Source organism: Xenopus laevis, chromosome 9_10S (assembly GCF_017654675.1).
Source record: "Xenopus laevis strain J_2021 chromosome 9_10S, Xenopus_laevis_v10.1, whole genome shotgun sequence".
NCBI lineage: Eukaryota > Metazoa > Chordata > Amphibia > Anura > Pipidae > Xenopus > Xenopus laevis.
Genome location: NC_054388.1, coordinates 49,127,972 through 49,148,616, shown reverse-complemented (window position 1 = coordinate 49,148,616; position 20,645 = coordinate 49,127,972). Strand labels below are relative to the sequence as shown.

The following is a 20,645-nucleotide window of genomic DNA, read 5'->3' as shown; positions in this document are numbered from 1 at the left end:
TATACAGGTGGGAGCGGAGTGTTGCACACTAGAGTGACCCACCAACCTATGACCTAGACTTGACAGTTTTCAACTGTGCAATATATAGCATGGCAGATCAGCTAAATAGTTAATAGTTTGATTTCTGCTAGCTATGGCCAAAAAGGGGATACATCTATTTCTGAATAAAATAAGAAAAATCCCTTAGATTAAAAGGAAAGTGATCACAGAGGCCTAACTGGTTACATGATCACATTCTCTCCATCCAGTGTTGGAATTTACCACCCAGCATTCCCAGGCAGCCTTTAGGGTTGTTACTCAGATCTCTGTATGAATAAGGGCCTGGGGTTTTATGGCACAGCTGCTGTATGTTGCTTTGGTGCACACCAGCCAAGCTATGGTAATGGTAATAGGGAGAGATATATATATATATATATATATATATATATATATATATATATATATATATATATAACAGTTCAAAGAAAGCACTCACGGCATTGCCCATCGGATGTAATTCAAAGTGTATTTATTCGTGCATGGTGCATCAACGCGTTTCGGCTCTCATAGAGCTGTCGTCAGGATGAAAAACAGGAAGTGAGACAATTCACTAAATAGTCATAATGTCCAATCAACACATCAATATGTAAAACACATAAAGTGAGTAACAAGTACGGTGAGTGACTCATCCTGTACGCTACACTGCGCACAAATCACGCTGCTGAGAGGACTCACGGCTGATTGATCATCACTATTACACTGTTGGGGGCGGATGTCTTCTCTTCTGAGATACTGTGCGCTGTTGCCCTGTCGGAGAGTGGAACTGCAACTGAGTGACCGCCATAACCAGGGGCTTGTAGGTTAAGCTCTATACCCTGTTGATAAAATGATCAACTGCTGCCATAGAAGGGTGGGCATTCTATTCTATGGGCTTTTTGTGTTCCAACCTACACTCTTCATTTGAACATTAATGACGTTGATTGACAATCTAAGAAGAGTTAATTAACCATCTGTACTCTGGTTCAAACAGTCCATGAGACTAAATTTGGACTTATATTGAAAGGTTGAGCCCATTAAATAGTTATTACCATAATTTTTCTCTAGGATTCCACTGTGGCTCCCATATATATGAATTGCCTCTCTTATCTTTTGAAAAATAACCTATGCAGGTGGTCCTTTTGCTGTGGGGGTGTGAACTAACGCCATATTTGCTTGATTTTCTATTACATCATTACTAATGGCTGAGCATGCTTTCAGGTCAATGTAACAAGTGAATTTGCACTTACCCAGGATGATGCTACACGTATTTTATTTTCTGATTCAGCTGCTGTACTCCAAGCTGGTAAATTGCCAAGAGATGTGTTTAACCAACTGAATACACTGAAAAAAAGGGAAACTGATTTTTTGTTGCATGGTTCCTATCTCTCGGACTATTACAGGAAGCGTAAGATCCCTAGGGGCTTTAGAGTGCGGAACACCCCTACGATAGGGTGTTCGAGTGCAGAATTCTGCAGCCGCTGGTGTGGCATATTAAACAAATGTTCCCTTGATCTTATGCTGCTTGTAATAGAGGAATCTGGAAGGGAATTGCAAAAGGTTAGAACTGAGATCAGTGAACTCGAAGAACAATCGTTGTCAATTTTGAAATCTGACCAATCTAATAATTGGTTGCAGAAATTGGATAAGAGTATACAGCAGTATAGACAAGAATTGATTACATTTAAACAAGCCAAGGTTATTAAGGTAGATCAAGACTATAAGGATCGTAGGGTATACTGTTGGTTAATTGGCAAGTCTACTGCGGAGGGAAGAGATAGACGTAGATTCAAACAACCAAGTAAGTTTTCCACTGTTGATAGTTCTGGTGATTCTCCCTCCTCGGATGGTGAGTCCCCTCAGATAGCTACACAATGTGTTATTCAGGATTCTACTCCATTTGGAGGACACAAGATCGTTTTTTAGGGGGTAGGAAAAGGAAACATACCAGGCGGGGTGGTGGGGGCCCGAAGAGGCAGACCAAGGAAACTGACACAGTGATTTTTAATTTGAGTGGGCATGTGCTTACGCAGGGCGAGGTGTCTCTACTCTCACGTGGTCTTTCCTTTGTGCCAGTCAATAAAAACTATGCATTTAATTTAGAAGTGGATCTCTTTAGATTCCAACGGAAATTAAAATTGAAGGATCACTTCAAGGATAGTGAGAATACGGAGAGTGAGACTTTTCGTCCGGTTAGCACATTCGATCCACCAAATACTGCTGTGTCTATTAAAACGTATTGTGGAATTGTACAAAATGAATGCTTTGAAACACTCCGTCAGCTGAGTAACTATTTTTCTAATCTATCACTAGTTGAGAGAGAAGCAATTAAATCTCTACAGGATGATAGTGAACTAATCATACGCCCCGCGGACAAGGGTGGTGCTATAGTGCTTTTAGATCGTTCATATTATAGACAGGAACTTCTGTCACAACTCTCAGAGGTTGGTGTGTATGAAAGACTTTCCAGTGATCCAACTGAACGTTTTAAATTACAACTTGATTCCCTGTTGACCTTGGCACTTAACTCGGGTTGGATCAGTGAGAATTGTTTCCAATTCCTTACGGCTGAATACCCTAAACGGCCAATTATATACACACTTCCTAAGGTACACAAGAGTCCGACTGCTCCACCTGGTTGCCCGATAATTTTGGCGAGAGGATCATTGTTTTCCAATGTGGCTATATTCTTGGATAGCTTCTTACAACCTCTATGTGCCAAGATGCCATCTTACATTGTTGACACCCCATCACTATTGGACATCCTATGCCGCATAGGACCTCTACCTGATGATACTGTGTTCGCTACACTTGATGTATGTAGCCTATACACTATTATTCCGACTGAAGAGGAGATATCGGCTTGTAGGGACTCATTGTGTAAATTTCACAAGGGGGATCCGCCTGCCGAATTTTTGTGCACACTATTGGAGATGCTGTTAACATGTAACTATTTTCAATTTGAGCAAACCTATTTCCTGCAGAAAACAGGGACAGCGATGGATTCCAACGTGGCCCCTTCTTATGCCAATTTGTATATGGATCAGTTTGAAAAGACATATATCTACTCCAAATATTCTGAACAGCTTATATTGTATTGTAGATATATGATTTGGCGAGGGGACCACGCTGGAATCCAGGCGTTTGTAACTGAGTTGAATGCTTTACCTACCCCTGTCAAATTCACGCTGACTTGTGATAAGGATGAAGTTGACTTCTTGGATATAAGGATATTTCGTACTGAGAGGGGAATTGGCACTACGCTATTTTGTAAAAATACGGATCGGAATACGATCTTACATGCCCATAGTTATCATCCCTCCTCCACCTTGAACTCCATACCTTACACACAATTTTTGAGGGTGTTTAGATTGAATATCAATGTGATTACGGCTAGACAGCAGGCGCTTGAGATGCGGGATCGTTTCTTGGAGAGAGGGTATAAAGCAGCTTTCCTCAATGCTGAACTCGATCGGGCACAGAGAGTGGTAGTTGACGGTGAACAGTCAGGGAAGGGCATAATGTCTGATAAAGAGAAAATGGTGTTTGTCTCGGATTATACACCTGCGAGTCGAAAGATCAATACGATAGTGAAGAGACACTGGCCTATTTTACAGATGGACACCAATCTACCCTTTACACATATGCGGCCCCCAATATGTGCATATTGAAGAGGTCGGTCTCTAAGGGACTTACTTATGAGAACTGATATGAGGAACCCGAATGTTGGTACTTGGCTTAGGAGCAGTAAGAATGGGTGCTATAGGTGCTCTGGGTGTAAAACTTGTGGGTGCTTACTTACTGGTGAAACCTTTTCTCACCCACATAGTGGGAAACGATTTCGAATTGGATATAGGTTGACTTGCATCTCAGAATTTGTCGTTTACTGCATAATATGCCCGTGTGGCCTCTATTATGTAGGTAAGTGCATCACAACATTCCGGATGCGAATGAATAATCATCATCATCGTTCTGTTATACATACAGCTTTAGCTACCGGTAGGGCAGATACCCCTCTGGCTAGACACTTTCTGGGACAGAAACATCCATTGCCTACACTACGAGCAGTCCTTATTGATCATATCCCCCCTCTGAATAGAGGTGGAGATAGATCCAAACTTCTATTACAGCGAGAAGCCAAATGGATGCGGATTTTGGACACGGTGGCCCCTAAAGGGCTTAACGAAATGTACTCTTTAGCTAGTTTCCTGTAACTTGAAATGGGCGATTTCAGTGGTTTTCTGTTAGTAGAATATAACTATCGACCCTTTTAGACTGATATTGATACTTTGGAGTAGAAATATATAGCCCCTTAAGGCTTGGGGTTAGCGCAGTATGATATTAAGAAATCTATAATTGTTGCTATTTTGTTATACTGTTCCCTGATCATGATGTTTTTATTTATTCCTCTATATGGGTAGATTTGCTATAGCAAGGTATTTTAATATTTGACACACTGCACACATTTTTGTAAAAAAATCTCTTTTAATATACTCTAATATGTTTTAATCTTGATACATGATTTTTTTCTATAAGATATTGTCACATGATATGGGTTTTTAGACACCCAAGGGGGTGTGAACATATTTATTAACTAACACACTTGTGGGCAGGTGGTACTTGTTACTCACTTTATGTGTTTTACATATTGATGTGTTGATTGGACATTATGACTATTTAGTGAATTGTCTCACTTCCTGTTTTTCATCATGACGACGGCTCTGTGAGAGCCGAAACGCGTTGATGCACCATACACGAATAAATGCACTTTGAATTACATCCGATGGGCAATGCCGTGAGTGCTTTCTTTGAACTTTTATTGATTTATTGGTCAGCACCTGGCGAGAATACTTGTGGATAGTGAGTGCCGTTTGATCCTGCCTATATATATATATATATATATATATATCGGTCCACATTTGTTTCTAAATTGTAATATTAATGTTACTTCATTTCCTATCACTTGGCCTTCATTTCAGTCTGTCCCCTGCCAACCTACTTAACCAACCACCTACCTGCACACCTTGCTTGCTGCCGACTCCTCCCAAATAAACCACATTGGTTCTGTTATTTTATTGGGTGGTTGGTGCAATAAAGATTTCCCATTGTTTGTTTGATCATTACACATGAATTAAAGGGACAGTAAGCCCTAGAATTGATTTGAGCCTTTTCTCTGTTAATTCCACCAGTGGGTAAGTAAACATAAGCTTATAGTAAGCCTACTCCACTTCTTATTGTGGTGACAGACGGGGAGATAAATCGCCCAGCGATTCTACAGGCAGTTGCTGCTCTGCATGACCCCAGTGAATATGCACAGCCCCAAAATACAGCAGTGGCATTCATTATGGGCTGGAACTGTAGGATTAGACTAGAAACACACATAGCCTGAAGTGCCATTCCCAGAGGCAACACTCCATATGCACAGTAAATAAAGAAACCGTTAATCACTGAGATGGAATTTACAGGCTCATTTAGAAAATTAACCAAGTGGCCCTTGACAGCTGCTTCTACCGAAACAACACAACCCCCCCTAGGGACACTCAGAGCTCCCAGCAGGTTTCCTTTGTAGCCTCACAGGTGCATCGCCTCTCTAACAGCCTTGAGACAGTTAATACATTTCCAAACAATTCCCCAGGGGCTTGATTAAGGAGGGAAGAAAACTTTCTGATTTTATTTCTGTCCGGCCCACTGGTGGAAGAAACAAAACCCCCACTGAACCCAGTCTGGGATTAAAATAGGCCCTGACATTTCCAGTACACAGAAACCCAAACATTTGGCACCAGTAGGATTCCAACACCAACACAATAAATAGTGAAAGTCTATGGAATCTAACAGCAGCCCCTCTGGAGTTTACCAGAATCCATGGATTGCCAGACCTGCCACCTACATTCTCTTTGTCCTCCCATATATAAGAAAATGCACAGATATCACTCACAGAGTGCAGGTTATCCAATCTCTGCTGTATTCTGTGGAGGCATGTAGTGTGTAGCACTTTCACTAAAGCAGGGGCAGCAGCAAGACAATGGCACAGAGCTATAAGAACCCATATACTAATTAATCTCACCACCGCAAGTGGTCAGCTCTCCCTGTCAATGAAACAACTCACAGCTCTCTGGATGCAGATGGCCGCCTTGTACTTTGTGAGATGGATCTTCTGCTTTTGCTCTTTGTACCCCCACCAGGCACCAGCTCTTCTGGATGGTCAGTGATGCCTTCTCCACAAGTGTTTATCCATCTGTCCTGCAGGACACAGTCCATTCGAAGGGAAAGCAAACTTGCACATGAGGAGGGAGCACTAATATGCTCCTTATACCCCCTCATGTGTTTACCACTTGCTTCTCCAACTAGCATTACACCACCATACAGACCCAGTACCTGCACAGACTTTGTTTCCCAAGCAGTTATGGGTACAAAGTACTTTGGCACAGTTGTTGCACAATTAAAAATCCAGTACATACAAAGTGTTTACCTAGTAGTTATACACAATCAGTACTTGCGCACAGATGCACATGTGGCACCATTAGGAGTCCAATACCTGCATGCACCATATCCAGGAGAATGTGTTGCTTCTCAAAGAACCTTCTCATTGCCAGGAGCCTGTGAAGCTGCAGCTGGTGCCATAGTAGAACGTCCTCCTCTCTCTGTCTCTTCAGCTAAATAACCTCTCGCACATGGCTCTGATCCTGTCCCACTTCTAGACCGAGTCAGGACTTACTCTATTAATAGTTATTCCCATATCTCATGTACTAGCTACCTGCAGGACCTTCTGCTGGTAAAAGTACAGCACTTCCAGAAGCTGCCCAAGCTCCTGCCCAAAGCCTTTCCCAGTCCATTATTTGCTTGGGAGGGCTCTGAGACCTGTAATGGGTCAAGACAGGAAAATAGCCCAGTTGTTTTCTGCTACATTATGGCTCATTAGAGCACTTGATTAGTTACAGGTGCAATTAAAGGAAAACAACATTTACACAATTATTTTTTCAATAATTGCACAATTACTAGCAGGACTGAAACAAGCTATAATGGTGCAGGTCTTTTGTTACTTTCCTCAGTTCTTTGCTCCTGGCAAGGGCTGATTTTACAATATCTAAAAGGATACAAAGTGTCGTTGAGGGATAGGCTAGCAGGTGGAACAGTTAGTAGAAATTATGATTACATTCTGTCTGCCGTTTTGTACCTTTCAGCTGCAGCAGCAATTCAGGGGTCTTCTCATTGCTGCTCTCTGTATATTCAGAGGCTGGCTGCAGTATCCTGGGATCCACTGTGTCAGCCATTGTTCTGCCTGTGAATTAAGAGGCCCCTGCATGAACCCCACAGCTGCAGTTAAAACATGAGCAAAGGAAATGGGAAAATGTGTGGGTTATTCAGCTCTATCCTTTTGTTTGGAGCCAAAGGCATATTTTAACAACTGTCATTACCTGCGAATGGTAAGTAAATCCAATCAGCCCACAATACTACTTTGGTACAGAGGTCTGACTCGTCCTGCATCTTCACTGCTCTCTTTCCTATGGTCAGACAGGAAGGAACTCTTGAGAAAGTGCATGGTAGGTATTGCCAGTGGGGTCAGACATTTATTTGCCAGCAGGGAAACACAACATGTGCCTTTAGACTAAGCAACGGATCAAACAGAATTCACTGGCATACAGGTACTGCTAGCAGGGTAAACCCTTGCAGATTTATTAAATGATTTGCAGCATGCAACGTTTTGGGGTGACCCCCTTTATCAAGCATACAGACACATTATGCACATACCAATTTAAAGCGTGAGAAGGTAACGTGACCTGAAGTGAGGGCATGGTTAACATTAATCAATTAATTAATTAATAATTTGTTAGGGTAAAATAATCTAGACATAAAGTGCATTAGCCAATAAATACATAGATTAATCGTAAAATATCATATTCAGTGGAGTATATCAATGTGAAAAAAAATTTGAAATACATTAGTGAAAAAATTCAATGTCCATCAGATAAAAATTCATTAGAAAAAGTTTCATTAGAAAAAATTATTATTAGAAAAAAGTCCAATAGAAGGAGTCTTTTTGGAAAACTCCTTTTAGAAAAATCCATTAGAAAAGGACCATCCTGTATAAAAACAATACAAATGCAATAGCTTTGATATGAGATTTAGTTATTAAAAGTATCCAGGAGAGGAGATAAGAAATTGTGTTATTATAAGTATCCAGGAGGGGAAATATTACTTAAACAAAGTATCCAGGTGAGGAGATAACATTTAAACAGAAACATTTTACAAATAAATGTAGCAATATGGGTAATTGATCTAGATCACTATCTTACCCTAAACAGGAAAGGGATTCTGTCCCTGATTCAGCTCCAGAAAACTGCTCATCTAAAATAGAAAAAAGGATGTTTATTAATGCAATTACAAAAAACAGGCCATATTAAACTCTTCTTTAACCCCTTAGGGTGATGTGATTGGAGCACCCATATCCAAAAACATTCCCTTTGCAATAATTGTTTTTTCCTATCCATGCCTGGTTTAAAATTAAACTTCTCCAAAACCTGCCATCTAAATTGGGACAATTGATGTCCTTGTGTAAAAAAATGTGTTGCCAATAGAGTTTCGGCTTTTGGTTTATCCAACCTTTCATCAGGTTTACCAGGGATCATCACATTTGAAGGCCAGGGTGTGCGAGTGCAACTCAATTTCTTTCCTTTAGACTAAGCAGCCATATTTTCCTAGAAAGTGGATTAACCTTTACTATTAGTAAGAGTCAGAATTAAACTGCACTTAGAACAGTGATTCCCAACCAATAGCTTGTAAGCAACATGTTGCGCTCCAACCCCTTGGATGTTGCTCTCAGGGTCCTCAAACAGGTGCTTATTTTTGAATTCCTGGATTAAAAGCAAGTTTTAATTGCATAAAAACTAAGTATAGTTCCAAGTAGAGCCTCCTGTAGGCTGCCAATCCACATAGGGGCTCCCAAATAGCCAATCACTGCCCTTATTTGGCACCCACAGCAACTTTTTCATGCTGGTGTTGCTCCCCAACTCTTTTTACATTTGAATGTGGCTCACGGGTAAAAAAGGTTAGGGACCCCTGACTTAGAACAAGCTCCTGCCTTATCACACACAGACACACAACTGGCTGGCCAGTAATAGAAATGCTTTCTGTTAAATTAGAATTTACCATTAGGTTAGGGCTGCAGTGAGTATGTTACACTCTCACTTTTGTGTCTGTTCCATTTGAAAGAGGATTCTTAATTTCTGTGCAGAGGAGACACAAACATGAGACACAAAGAACAAATTCCCTTGTGGGGGGAGGGGGCATTAATAGCCTACAGTCCAACACAATCCCCAATGGACAGACAGAGCTATCTGATGTACTGGCACCTCTCTCTGCCTCTGGTGAAGGAAGAATAAAGTGCAACAGGCATGGTGAGAGAAGAGAGCTACAGAGAATGATGTCGGTGTGTATGTAGGAAGGTATAACTAGTGAAGTACCCCCTCTTGTAAAATATAAGGATATTATAAGTTACTGAGGAGTTTGTTTTTACACAGGTCATGGAACTCCAAGGTAACTTCTAATATCCTCATATTTTGCAACTGGGGGTACTTTATTTATTATAATACTCAAGTTTCAGTGAGTCATGTGACAGAAATGACATCAGAACTCACCATTTATAACTGATGACATCAGAACTCACCATTTATAAGGATATAATTTACAAGATATTCATGGCTTTTGTGTATTATATGGGTATACCCCTCTGAATTGTGTCTGTATGTTACCCTTCCATTTAGACTGTAAACCCTACGGGGTAGGGTCCTCTAGCCTTTTCTTTCCTGGACACCGAGCACTTAATCTGTATTGTAATTATATTTTATATTTATGTGAATTGTATTTCTAATAATGCAGCTATTGTAACTTTTTAGTTCAATGACCCCTTGTTTGTTACTACTGATTTATTGTTTTGCTGTACAATGCTTTGCCCACAAGGAGCGCTATACAAATAAAAATATACATACATATGTGTGTGTATTTATCCGAGCAGTAAAGTGATAATGCGGCAGAAAGGCTGCAGAACTGTAACTAGTTACTACAGAGGGCCCCATAACACAACAGTCAGTCGGCGGATGTACAAACACACACACAAACAGTACCATCTGACCCTGACAGGTTGCCTAGCAACCGTACGCTACTCCAGTAAGGCTCCTCACTGGCCAAGGCCCGGACCGCAAAGCACATTGGGTCAAACGACGCCACTTAGTGCAACGTCATCACTTATGGGCGGGACTTTCTTCCCTATTCGCTGATTGACCATTGATTGCCGGCTTCTCGCTCTGGAGGGTGGGCCAAGCGCTTGATCTCAACTCTGTTAGCTCAATCAGTGTCTGAATAGCTCGAAACAACCAATAGGAATGCGCCCCGCTAGGCTGATCCCGCCCCCGGCTGGCAGGCAGAGTTGGGAGTCCCAGGCTGGGTCGGGGCAGGTGCTGGGTAGTTGAGAGGTGGCGGTGGCAGGGCCGGCAGGATGAATGGAGCAGCTTGTCCACTGTTTGATACCAAGGAGAGGCCATTGGTGCTCGGGGAGAGCTTCGAGAAGCAGCCAAGGAGCGGGTACCACACAATCCGCTGTAAGTGGCCCTGGCAGTAAGTGAAAGTGTGGGACTCGCGTGTCTCTACCCTAAACCAATTAGTGTGGCCCTTGGACCCGGCGCCCCTCCCCCTTCCTTTTAGTGTGGCCCCTGTGTTGTTCCTCTGTCCCTGTTATTGTGGCCCCTGTGTTGTTCCTCTGTCCCTGTTATTGTGGCCCCTGTGTTGTTCCTCTGTCCCTGTTAGTGTGGCCCCTGTGTTGTTCCTCTGTCCCTGTTAGTGTGGCCCCTGTGTTGTTCCTCTGTCCCTGTTAGTGTGGCCCCTGTGTTGTTCTCTGTCCCTGTTAGTGTGGCCCCTGTGTTGTTCCTCTGTCCCTGTTAGTGTGGCCCCTGTGTTGTTCCTCTGTCCCTGTTAGTGTGGCCCCTGTGTTGTTCCTCTGTCCCTGTTAGTGTGGCCCCTGTGTTGTTCCTCTGTCCCTGTTAGTGTGGCCCCTGTATTGTTCCTCTGTCCCTGTTAGTGTGGCCCCTGTGTTGTTCCTCTGTCCCTGTTAGTGTGGCCCCTGTGTTGTTCCTCTGTCCCTGTTAGTGTGGCCCCTGTGTTGTTCCTCTGTCCCTGTTAGTGTGGCCCCTGTGTTGTTCCTCTGTCCCTGTTAGTGTGGCCCCTGTGTTGTTCCTCTGTCCCTGTTAGTGTGGCCCCTGTGTTGTTCCTCTGTCCCTGTTAGTGTGGCCCCTGTGTTGTTCCTCTGTCCCTGTTAGTGTGGCCCCTGTGCCGCTCCTCTGTCCCTGTTAGTGTGGCCCCTGTGCCGCTCCTCTGTCCCTGTTAGTGTGGCCCCTGTGCCGCTTCTCTGTCCCTGTTAGTGTGGCCCCTGTGCCGCTCCTCTGTCCCTGTTAGTGTGGCCCCTGTGCCGCTTCTCTGTCCCTGTTAGTGTGGCCCCTGTGCCGCTCCTCTGTCCCTGTTAGTGTGGCCCCTGTGCCGCTCCTCTGTCCCTGTTAGTGTGGCCCCTGTGCCGCTCCTCTGTTCCTGTTAGTGTGGCCCCTGTGCCGCTCCTCTGTTCCTGTTAGTGTGGCCCCTGTGCCGCTCCTCTGTTCCTGTTAGTGTGGCCCCTGTGCCGCTCCTCTGTTCCTGTTAGTGTGGCCCCTGTGCCGCTCCTCTGTTCCTGTTAGTGTGGCCCCTGTGCCGCTCCTCTGTTCCTGTTAGTGTGGCCCCTGTGCCGCTCCTCTGTTCCTGTTAGTGTGGCCCCTGTGCCGCTCCTCTGTTCCTGTTAGTGTGGCCCCTGTGCCGCTCCTCTGTTCCTGTTAGTGTGGCCCCTGTGCCGCTCCTCTGTTCCTGTTAGTGTGGCCCCTGGCCTCCTTTCTCTCCCCTTTAGTGTGGCCTTGGGGCCCCTGTGTTTTTACTCTTTTGCTGTCAGTGTTGGCCCTTCGGTCGCAGTTTTTTTCCTGTTATAGTGTATACCCTTAAGCCCCTATCACTGTAAGTTTAGCCCCCCTTGTGCCTCTTCTCTATCTTTTTTGAGTCCTCTGTGCTGTGGAACCCGAGGCATCTGTACTTATGACACATAGTGTGGCCCATTGGGCCCCTTTTTACCCTATTATTGTCAGTGTGGAAACTTGGCTCCTGGTGCTTCTTGTGTCCCTTTTGCTTCGTGTCCCTTTTGCTCTGCTCCCTGGTGTGGAACCTTGGGCCCCTGCAGCCAGCTCTAGACATGTGCCCCAATTAAGTCAGTAAGTAACTTGGAGACATTGCCCCTAGGGAGATGGTGCAGATGAAGTTCAACTAGATGTGTGAGAACATGCAAACCCTTACCCAGCTCCTCTCTTTGTGCTCTGTTTGCTGCTATTCCTTTTGCCCCTAGCAACAAACAGTCTGCCCCACAGTTCTGGGGTCTACGGGCCCAGTAGCAGAGGGAACGTATTGCTGGTACTAAGGTTATGTCACTTTGAACTGCACTTAGGCGTCCTTAAACTGACATGTTTTAACCTAATCTTTTCTGGCTGCTGCTCCTCGTCACTGAGATGGGAATTGGCACCATAAATTGGCCCCTGACTTGCACGTAGGCTTTGGCGCCAGTTCTGTGACCCTGGTTTCACAGTCCTCACACTTTCAACGCTTCGTTGACCCCGAAGGAAACAGCTGTGGGTTTGAGGTGCCCAGAGCGCCAAATTGAAATGTATGTAGTACAGCCTGTGTACTAATCAAAATAGCTGTATTCATAGAGAGAGGGGATTTACTAAATATGGGCTCAAGCCTGTGACATTGAGCTCTTGAGATTTGCCTTATAGCTCTGCTGTCAGGTGTGTGCAGTCTCATGTAGCAGCTGTTTCCTTCCTTACTACCTGGGCAACTTTGTGTGTGTGTGTATATATATATATATATATATCTATCTCTCTCTCTTCACTAGGGCAGCACCCTGCTGACGTCGTGTTCCCTGGGTGCACGGTAAAAAATCCAAATACTTCAAAAAAAGACCAGCAACACCAGGATTTCTGCAACTTACTAGCTGCTTTGAAAGCAGCTAGTTAGTTGCAGAAATCCTGGTGTTGCTGGTCTTTTTTTGGAATATATATATATATATATATATATATATCTATATCTATATCATCTATATCTATATCCAGAAGAATCCACACTCACAGGTCTTACTAATTAAAATTGAAGTTTTATTTTTAAAACACGGTCTGACGTTTCAGCCGACCCACGGCTATATCATGGAACTCCGAACTTCTAATATCCTCATATTTTGCAACTGGGGGTACTTTATTTATTATAATACACAAGTTTCAGTGAGTCACCGTTTATAACTGATGACATCAGAACTCACCGTTTATACAGATATTATTTACAAGATATTCATGGCTTTTGTGTATTATATATATATATATATACAATATCAAAACAGGGGGGTTGTGGGAGCACTCTAAAGGCTTTGAAGTATATATATAAGTATAATAAATGCTATTGCATATGTACCCAAAACAGGGGTTATTTTGTTACAAAGTTATGATCATAAAATTGATAAGCCACCATACCACGTCAAGGTAAACCCCGAATGGCGGTCCCTAACTTGTTTTATATTTTATGTGCATTTTAGCATTACCTGTAATCAATGTCCGTTGAACGCTGTTTTTTCACTGAGGGCTGAAAAAACAGCGTTCAACGGACATTGATTACAGGTAATGCTAAAATGCACATAAAATATAAAACAAGTTAGGGACCGCCATTCGGGGTTTACCTTGACGTGGTATGGTGGCTTATCAATTTTATGATCATAACTTTGTAACAAAATAACCCCTGTTTTGGGTACATATGCAATAGCATTTATTATACTTATATATATATATATATATATATATATATATAAATAAAATACACAGAGGTCAATAAATATTTTGACAGAGACAACTTTTTTTTCTAATTTTGGTTCTGTACATTACCACAATGAATTTTAAATTTTTTTTAAGTTTTTTTTTTTTTTTACAAAGTCCAATCTAGCCTTTCTATTCTTGATGCTTATGAGTGTCTTTCACCTTGCAGTGCACCCTCTGTATTTACTTTCATGCAGTCTTCTCTTTATGGTACACTTGGATATCAATATGCCTACCTCCTGGAGAGTGTTGTTCACTTGTTTGAGCCTGTGAAATGAAGTGAAGTGTTGAAAAAGGCTTTTTTTATTTTTTGCATTTTTATGCAATATTTTTGTTCAACCCACTGAATTACATCTGAAAGTCTGTAATATGATGCTATATTGTAGTCTTCAAGCTGTAAAGGGTGTTAACTGTTAATCACCCAAAACATTCTTGTTTTTATACTAATGGGTAGGGGGTTCAGTATGAAGGTACAGCATATTGTTTTCCCAGAACATTCCTTTTCTGTATAGTTGTATTTATGCATATGGGAAGGAGGTGCCATATTGTTTCCCCATAGACAGTGCAGTATGAGGGCATAGCTTAATGTGTGCCCAGAACATTCCTTCTCTGTATATTTAAATTTATACATATGGGAAGGAGGTGCCATATTGCTCCTTGGAAGCCTATATCTGTTCATTCTGGTGACGGCTGCACAGTTCCTGAAGCGTGGGTTTGTTTGGGTGGATCGGATATTTCCATGTCTCAGACTCCTGACAGACTGGCTCAACTGCCATGTGACTCTGTATTTAATCTTGTTCAGACACGTGGTGTCTAGGATTATTGGGGTGGCATGATTATGGATTGTTTTTCAGAAGAAATAAAATGTCCTCCTATTTTTGAGGCTGTTTTACTGCAGTGGGAGTGAAAAATTAGTCTGACAAGGTGGCAGTCCAGTGTAACAGGGGCAGGGTTTAGTCTATATTCATTGTCATCCAGACCTCTCTGCTAATTTCATATATTTAAAAAATAAAACTGCCACTTTAGCAACCCTGGGATTGTATTGCCAAGTTGTCCAGTTTTGCCTGGGGGGGGGGGTTAGATATGCCTCCTGTACCCCAATGTAAATATCTTCCTGTCCATTAAAGTGAGGGCATTGTCATTCATGTGACAACATATTCACTAATCTCTCCCTTTCCACTCTCTTTCCTCCTTGAGGAATGTACTGTGCACCCCACTCTTTAATGGGATGGTTGCGGTGGTGTTAGGCCAGGAGCTGGGACTTAATGCAATTATATGAGGAGAATAAGGTGAGCACTGCCGGTACAAAGTTGAAACAATACATTAGATTTGTGGTTGTGTCATTGAGAGAAGCAGCCTGTGTGTAGCAAGGTTAGTGACCTATGCATGTTAGGGTCTGTATATATCAGAAGGGGGAGGGTCTCATTACAGACCTCTGCATAGAGGTAGATGGAAAAGAATCAACATGGATATTTTAAAGAGATATACTGCTTTCTGTAGATGATTTCAAGCCGGCGTCTATTGATACCTCCTGTGAGGGGAACCTGGATGCGGGCAAAGGAGAACAGGTGACCATCACTCTCCCCAACATTGAAGTGAGTTTATCCAGCTATCACAGGGATGTTTTAAACTACATCTCCCAGAGTTCCCTGGCAGCCTTGGGACTAAATGTTTGTCTGTCCTACCAGGGTTCTACCACCCCGATTACTGTGTTCAAAGGATCCAAAAGGCCATACCTGAGAGAATGTATCCTGATCGTGAATCACAACACAGGGGAATGTCGGCTGGAGAAATTAAGCAGCAATATTAGTGTCAAAAAGACCAGGTACTATCACAACACATGTTTATTGTTATATTCAACAATTTTTTTTTTCAAGCACCTAAATAACAGTCATCTGTGAACATTTTACCTTTGAGTGTCTATAATGCATAATAATTCCCCTGTACTAAGCACAATTCAGCAAGAGATACCATCAAACTATGGCAGCATAGTTATTCTTCTGTACTAAGCACAATTCAGCAGGAAGAATTCTTAAAGGGAATGTTCATCTTTTGCAAAGTTGTTTGCAACAGGTGAATATCCCATTTAAGAGACAATGTAACTCTGAATGGCTGCAGATATTACTGTGTAAGGATTTGACTGAACACTTACTAACCCTAATGCTTGTTGCTGTCGGTTGGTGTGCATTTGCTTTCTCAGTTGAGCTGAATATGTATGCAGTGACCAGTCCTCGACCTTTTAGTGTTACTTGAGGCTTTCCCTTACGTAAACGGCAATCTCATCAAACTTTCCGCTCTGTCTCTGTATCCTACTGTTATACATGAGGGCAGTTTGAAACAATCCATTGTCTGTATGCTGGTTGTGGAGTTGTAGACAAATCAAGTTGGAGGACGGGAGGTTGCTTATCTCTGTGCCAGATGCTGTCTGTATTCCATGCTGATACATAATGATATGATTATTATTATTCTTAACATGTATTTTTAGAGCACCAACAAATTGTGCAGCGCTGTAAGATGAATGTGTTAATACAAAGAAATCACATGAATTGTATACATAAAACATACAGAGTTACATACATCACGACCAATACTGGTACAAGAGTTTAGGAAGGCCCTAGGCAAAAGAGTTTACAATCTAAATATGATACATAATGACACTTTATTTCAAGGGCTGAAGGAAGCAGCAAGATCCAGTCACGTCTGGAGCAGCAACAACAGCAAATGCGAAATGCCAGCAAAACGCCCAACAGCGCCAAAAACTCTTCTTCACCCATGGAGAAAATGTCTCCAGCGTCCCCAATGGATGATATAGAGAGGGGTAAGTGAACTTTACCATAAGTAGGCTAAAGCCAGATACAACTGGCTACAAATCTCCTGGTTTGGACTAATGAGAGAACATGCTGAGTGTGCCATAGTTCAATAGAAAATGCGACTTTCGGATGGCACCATTTCATTAACTGGCTATGAATTTTTTGTTTTATTTTGTCCTCCAGAACTGATGGCAGAAGCAAGTGTTATTGACCAAATGAGCAGTTCGGGCAGTTCTTCGGAGTCCAAAAGCTCCTCCAGTAGCGACGACAGCTCCAGTGATTCAGAGGTCGAGGGAAACAAGTCGTCCCACTCCAAGCAGATACTGCAGAGACATCACTCAGGCTCCAGCACAGAGAGCATGCACAAGTCTCGGGACAATGGAGGGCAGATGATGAGTACTTTGCGTAAGTACATGTTTAACTGTTTATAAAGGGCTGCATGAATACGCATAGCTAAACAAGTGTAAAAGTACACACGGGGGGACAAGCATAATAAAAAATACTAAATAAATAATTAGGATGTAATAAATAATCTCTGTTTAGTGCTAGAAGACACGTTAGGAAGGCGCTCTATGCTTTGTAGTGCTTCCAATGTAAGCGAGTGAATAACATACAGAAACAAATGGAAGGAAAACTGACCATTAAGTGTCATGCCAGGATCAGACAAGACAATGTTTCAATGCTCTAATGGTTGGATCTGACTTAGATAGAATTCCAGACGTAAGCAGTTTCTTGGTTGAAAGGTTTTAGACAAGTAGGTGTGGATGGTGTAAAAAGATATTGGCTCTGAGAAGAGAGATTGAGACATCCAGGAACATACAGCCAGACCAGTAAAGAAATGTAATGAGAAGTGCAGGAGTGAAGGGCTGTGGATGTTTCCACAAGGATTTCGTGTGCTGTCCTTTGCTCAACAGGCAGCAATGATAGGGATTTAACCAGGGGATGAATTGGAGGATTCTAGCAGATGAAGTGGAGGATTTTAGCAGCAGAGTTTATGGTTGATTGCAGGGAAGAGAAGTGGGAGTTTGGGATAGGGTTAGTAGGAGATTGCAGTAGTCTAAACTAAGGTAAGGGCATGTATTTGTGTTTTAGCTGTTACCTGTGAAAAAATTGGGCATATCTTAGCAACACTGCATAGGAAAAAGCAGATGGTTTTGGCAGTGACATTACTAAGGTTAGAGAAAAAAAAAAAAGGGACTGGTTCAAGATAATTCGGCACACTGCCAGGGATTAAGAGGATAATGTGCCAGGTTTGGATTGGAAGACCATGAGCTCCATTTAGCTAGGTTCAGTCTGAGATGATGTTGATTTAACCACAACAAAATTGTTGGGAGGCAGTTAAGGAGCTAAGCGAGTCACACTGTTTGATGGAAGTTTCTTCACAAGGAAACTTCGGGCGACTTCGGAATACTAAGCGCTCTGAGTGCCATCACACTAGCCTGCAGGAAGGCTTTTTTTTTTTGCTCTGGTCTGTGACAACCAGTGGCAGCTCTTTCTCCCAAAAGGGTACTTCTGGGACAGTCCACCCTATGGTATACTTTCATGGATGTGTATGTGACCCTGCATTGATGGAAGGCTGACCGTATGAATACTTTGACCTAAGCAGCATTCAGTTCTACTTTGTTGCCAACTGCCATTAATTCTTCCTGCTGAGTTCTTGCAGGTCACATATGCAAAAAGTTTCTTGTGTGCACGCTTTGCTACCACATCTCATCTCTGCAGTTGCCTTTCACTTTGGGGCACCTACATAGGCCTCGCTCTAAGTGTTTTTCAACCTGTGCCCATTTCTGGATAGGGAGGCAGTTTATCAGTTGCTTGCAGTCTCTGGGCAGAGATAATGAAGCATCCCCTGCTTTGTCATGTATCTATAGAAGCAGAGGCAACGCCCTTATCATAGAACTGTAACAGTCTGGTCTGACTTTGGGTTTGATCGGGCCCATCTGTGTAAGCCTAGTTACTTGTGCCACTCAAAGATCTATCCCAATGCATTCTGGCTGCATTCAGTACTACTGACTTCCCTCAGGGGAATTCACAGAAACCCAATAGGGGTCATTTACTATAACCCAAGACACGTGCAAAAGCTGCTATATGGCAGCAGCCGTAAAACAATTTCTCCATAAGGCTACAATGTTTTTATTCCTTATCTCATCACCTAGTCTCTTATTCACACCACTTCCTGATTGCTATGGTAAATTGGACCCTAGCAACCAGACAACTGCTGCTATGTTAAAAAAAATTAAAAAAAAGGGTGGGGAAATGATAGCAACTTGTGTGCATCATGCTAACAGTTTGTTTAAAGGTGAGCTACTTTGTCACTTTGGTCAGTGCCTCCGACCTCCATACTGACTACCCCTCTCTCTTTCAGGCAATGACTTACAGCTCAGTGAATCTGGGAGCGATAGTGACAACTGATGATTGGGCTGTTGGATTTGGCAGCATGGAGTAACGAGCCAGCATCCCATTTGCACTAGAACTGACTTTTCTATGTGATGGAGGGAAAGGATTATCAGGTTTTTGATAAAAGACAAATTTATTTGCTAAATACGTGGGTATCAAATACCATGTCGCCAATTGGTGCCCTAGTTCCACAGCACAACTCTCTATAGCGAATCTGCCCTATCAGTGAGCGAATAGCGAAATGTTTCTTTTTCCTCCTCCAGAAGAAATTCCCTCAGTGCCTGGCAGATCAGGGATTTTGGAATGTTTAGATACATTTTGTTATTTAGCTTTCACTACTAAATCAGGAGCCATTAACTCTTTGCTAGCTGACTCACTTTCCAAAACTCAGGTGACCTTAACACGTTCCTTGCAACTTAATGCAATTATGGTAGTGGGGGTTTGTACTCCTAACTAAGACACTGAACGAATGAAAGTAGCAGGTAGAAACAAAGTGAAACATAAAGTGATAGTCACTGCCCCCCTCCCCATGCACACACCTGCCATCATCCTTATTCCTCATAAACTTGAACCAAAGTGCGATAGTTACGGTAATCTGCTGATTGGCCGTAATTGTGCTTGCCCCTTTTAACCCAGACCTGGAAAGAAAGATGATGACAGATTTTAAAGGGGAAATGTACCTTTCAATTGAGTTTTATTATGATACATGCTGATCCAATCCATGCAGTTTTGCAGTCATTTTTGTGGTTTTTATTGAGAGGCAAGATTTTCACTAAATATAAATGGCACAAACCAGTAAAGTCCAGTTGCATTATTTGCCTGTGAGTTGTTTGGAGAGCTGATCATCTCTTTGCAGTGCTTACTCAGATCACAGGAATTCTAGTATTGATGGGCCCAGGAATGAGAGATTTGGCTACAGAATAGCTGTTATGTAAAGCTTTTTTTGTTTTGTTTTGGCAACAATTGCGTTATTTTTCAACAAATAATATTGTAACGGATAGTAAAAGCTGACAGATACTTGGCTTTGTCTCACTGTGGCGCTTGTGGCCCCTTGTGCTTTGGACCCTCACTGTCGACTGGATTTCCCCCAGTACCACGAGCAAAGAAATGTGAAGAGAAATAAATCTATTTAACATTTACCCTCAAACTCTTTATTTTCTTTCTGAACCGCTGGATCGCTGCTCTGTTCTTCAGTTGGAGAATAAATCCATGGGGTAAATCTGTAACGAGAAGCACTTGGAGCCAAGATTTACTAGTTCTAGAAATGTTTATGCGCTGTTTCCTATTGCGACATTCAGATACATTTTGTTTTGACTGAGCTAAATCCAGAGCATTGATCCCAATGACCCTCCCATACCCCACTGACCTGCTGACTCACGCCTTAACAAAGAATAAATAATGAGCAAATCAACAACAGTTGTGTTCAGAATAAAGCTCAAAATCTTTTTATACTTTTATTTCCATACACAAAATGCATCGGGAACACTGCATATTCTATTCCAAATTA

General features: G+C 42.4%; 1 protein-coding gene and 1 long non-coding RNA gene across 3 annotated transcripts; one reads left to right on the top strand and one right to left on the bottom strand.

Moving 5' to 3' along the window:
- Window positions 1–8,175: 8,175 nt before the first annotated feature.
- iqcb1p.S lies at window positions 8,176–10,302 on the bottom strand. Its single transcript, XR_001933390.2, has 3 exons — window positions 10,137–10,302; window positions 9,163–9,239; window positions 8,176–8,361 (listed from the first exon to the last, which is right to left on the bottom strand). It is a non-coding gene; the product is annotated as an IQ motif containing B1 pseudogene S homeolog (long non-coding RNA).
- Window positions 10,303–10,385: 83 nt separating this feature from the next.
- Window positions 10,386–20,277, top strand: eaf2.S (ELL associated factor 2 S homeolog). 2 transcript variants are annotated; one of them, XM_018237247.2, is made up of 6 exons: window positions 10,386–10,626; window positions 15,432–15,526; window positions 15,620–15,756; window positions 16,601–16,749; window positions 16,925–17,146; window positions 19,107–20,277. In XM_018237247.2, the coding sequence occupies exons 1-6, from the start codon at window positions 10,512–10,514 to the stop codon at window positions 19,151–19,153; spliced, it is 765 nt and encodes a 254-aa protein (XP_018092736.1). In that variant the 5' UTR covers window positions 10,386–10,511; the 3' UTR covers window positions 19,154–20,277.
- The last annotated feature ends 368 nt before the right edge of the window (window positions 20,278–20,645 follow it).

Excerpts from the sequence above, each read along its gene's own strand:
- eaf2.S (XM_018237247.2), top strand. The coding sequence starts at position 10,512 with ATGGAGCAGCTTGTCCACTGTTTGATACCAAGGAGAGGCCATTGGTGC. Across the intron at positions 15,757-16,600 it reads ATTAGTGTCAAAAAGACCAG|GGCTGAAGGAAGCAGCAAGA; the intron begins GTACTATCACAA and ends CTTTATTTCAAG. Across the intron at positions 16,750-16,924 it reads AATGGATGATATAGAGAGGG|AACTGATGGCAGAAGCAAGT; the intron begins GTAAGTGAACTT and ends TTTGTCCTCCAG.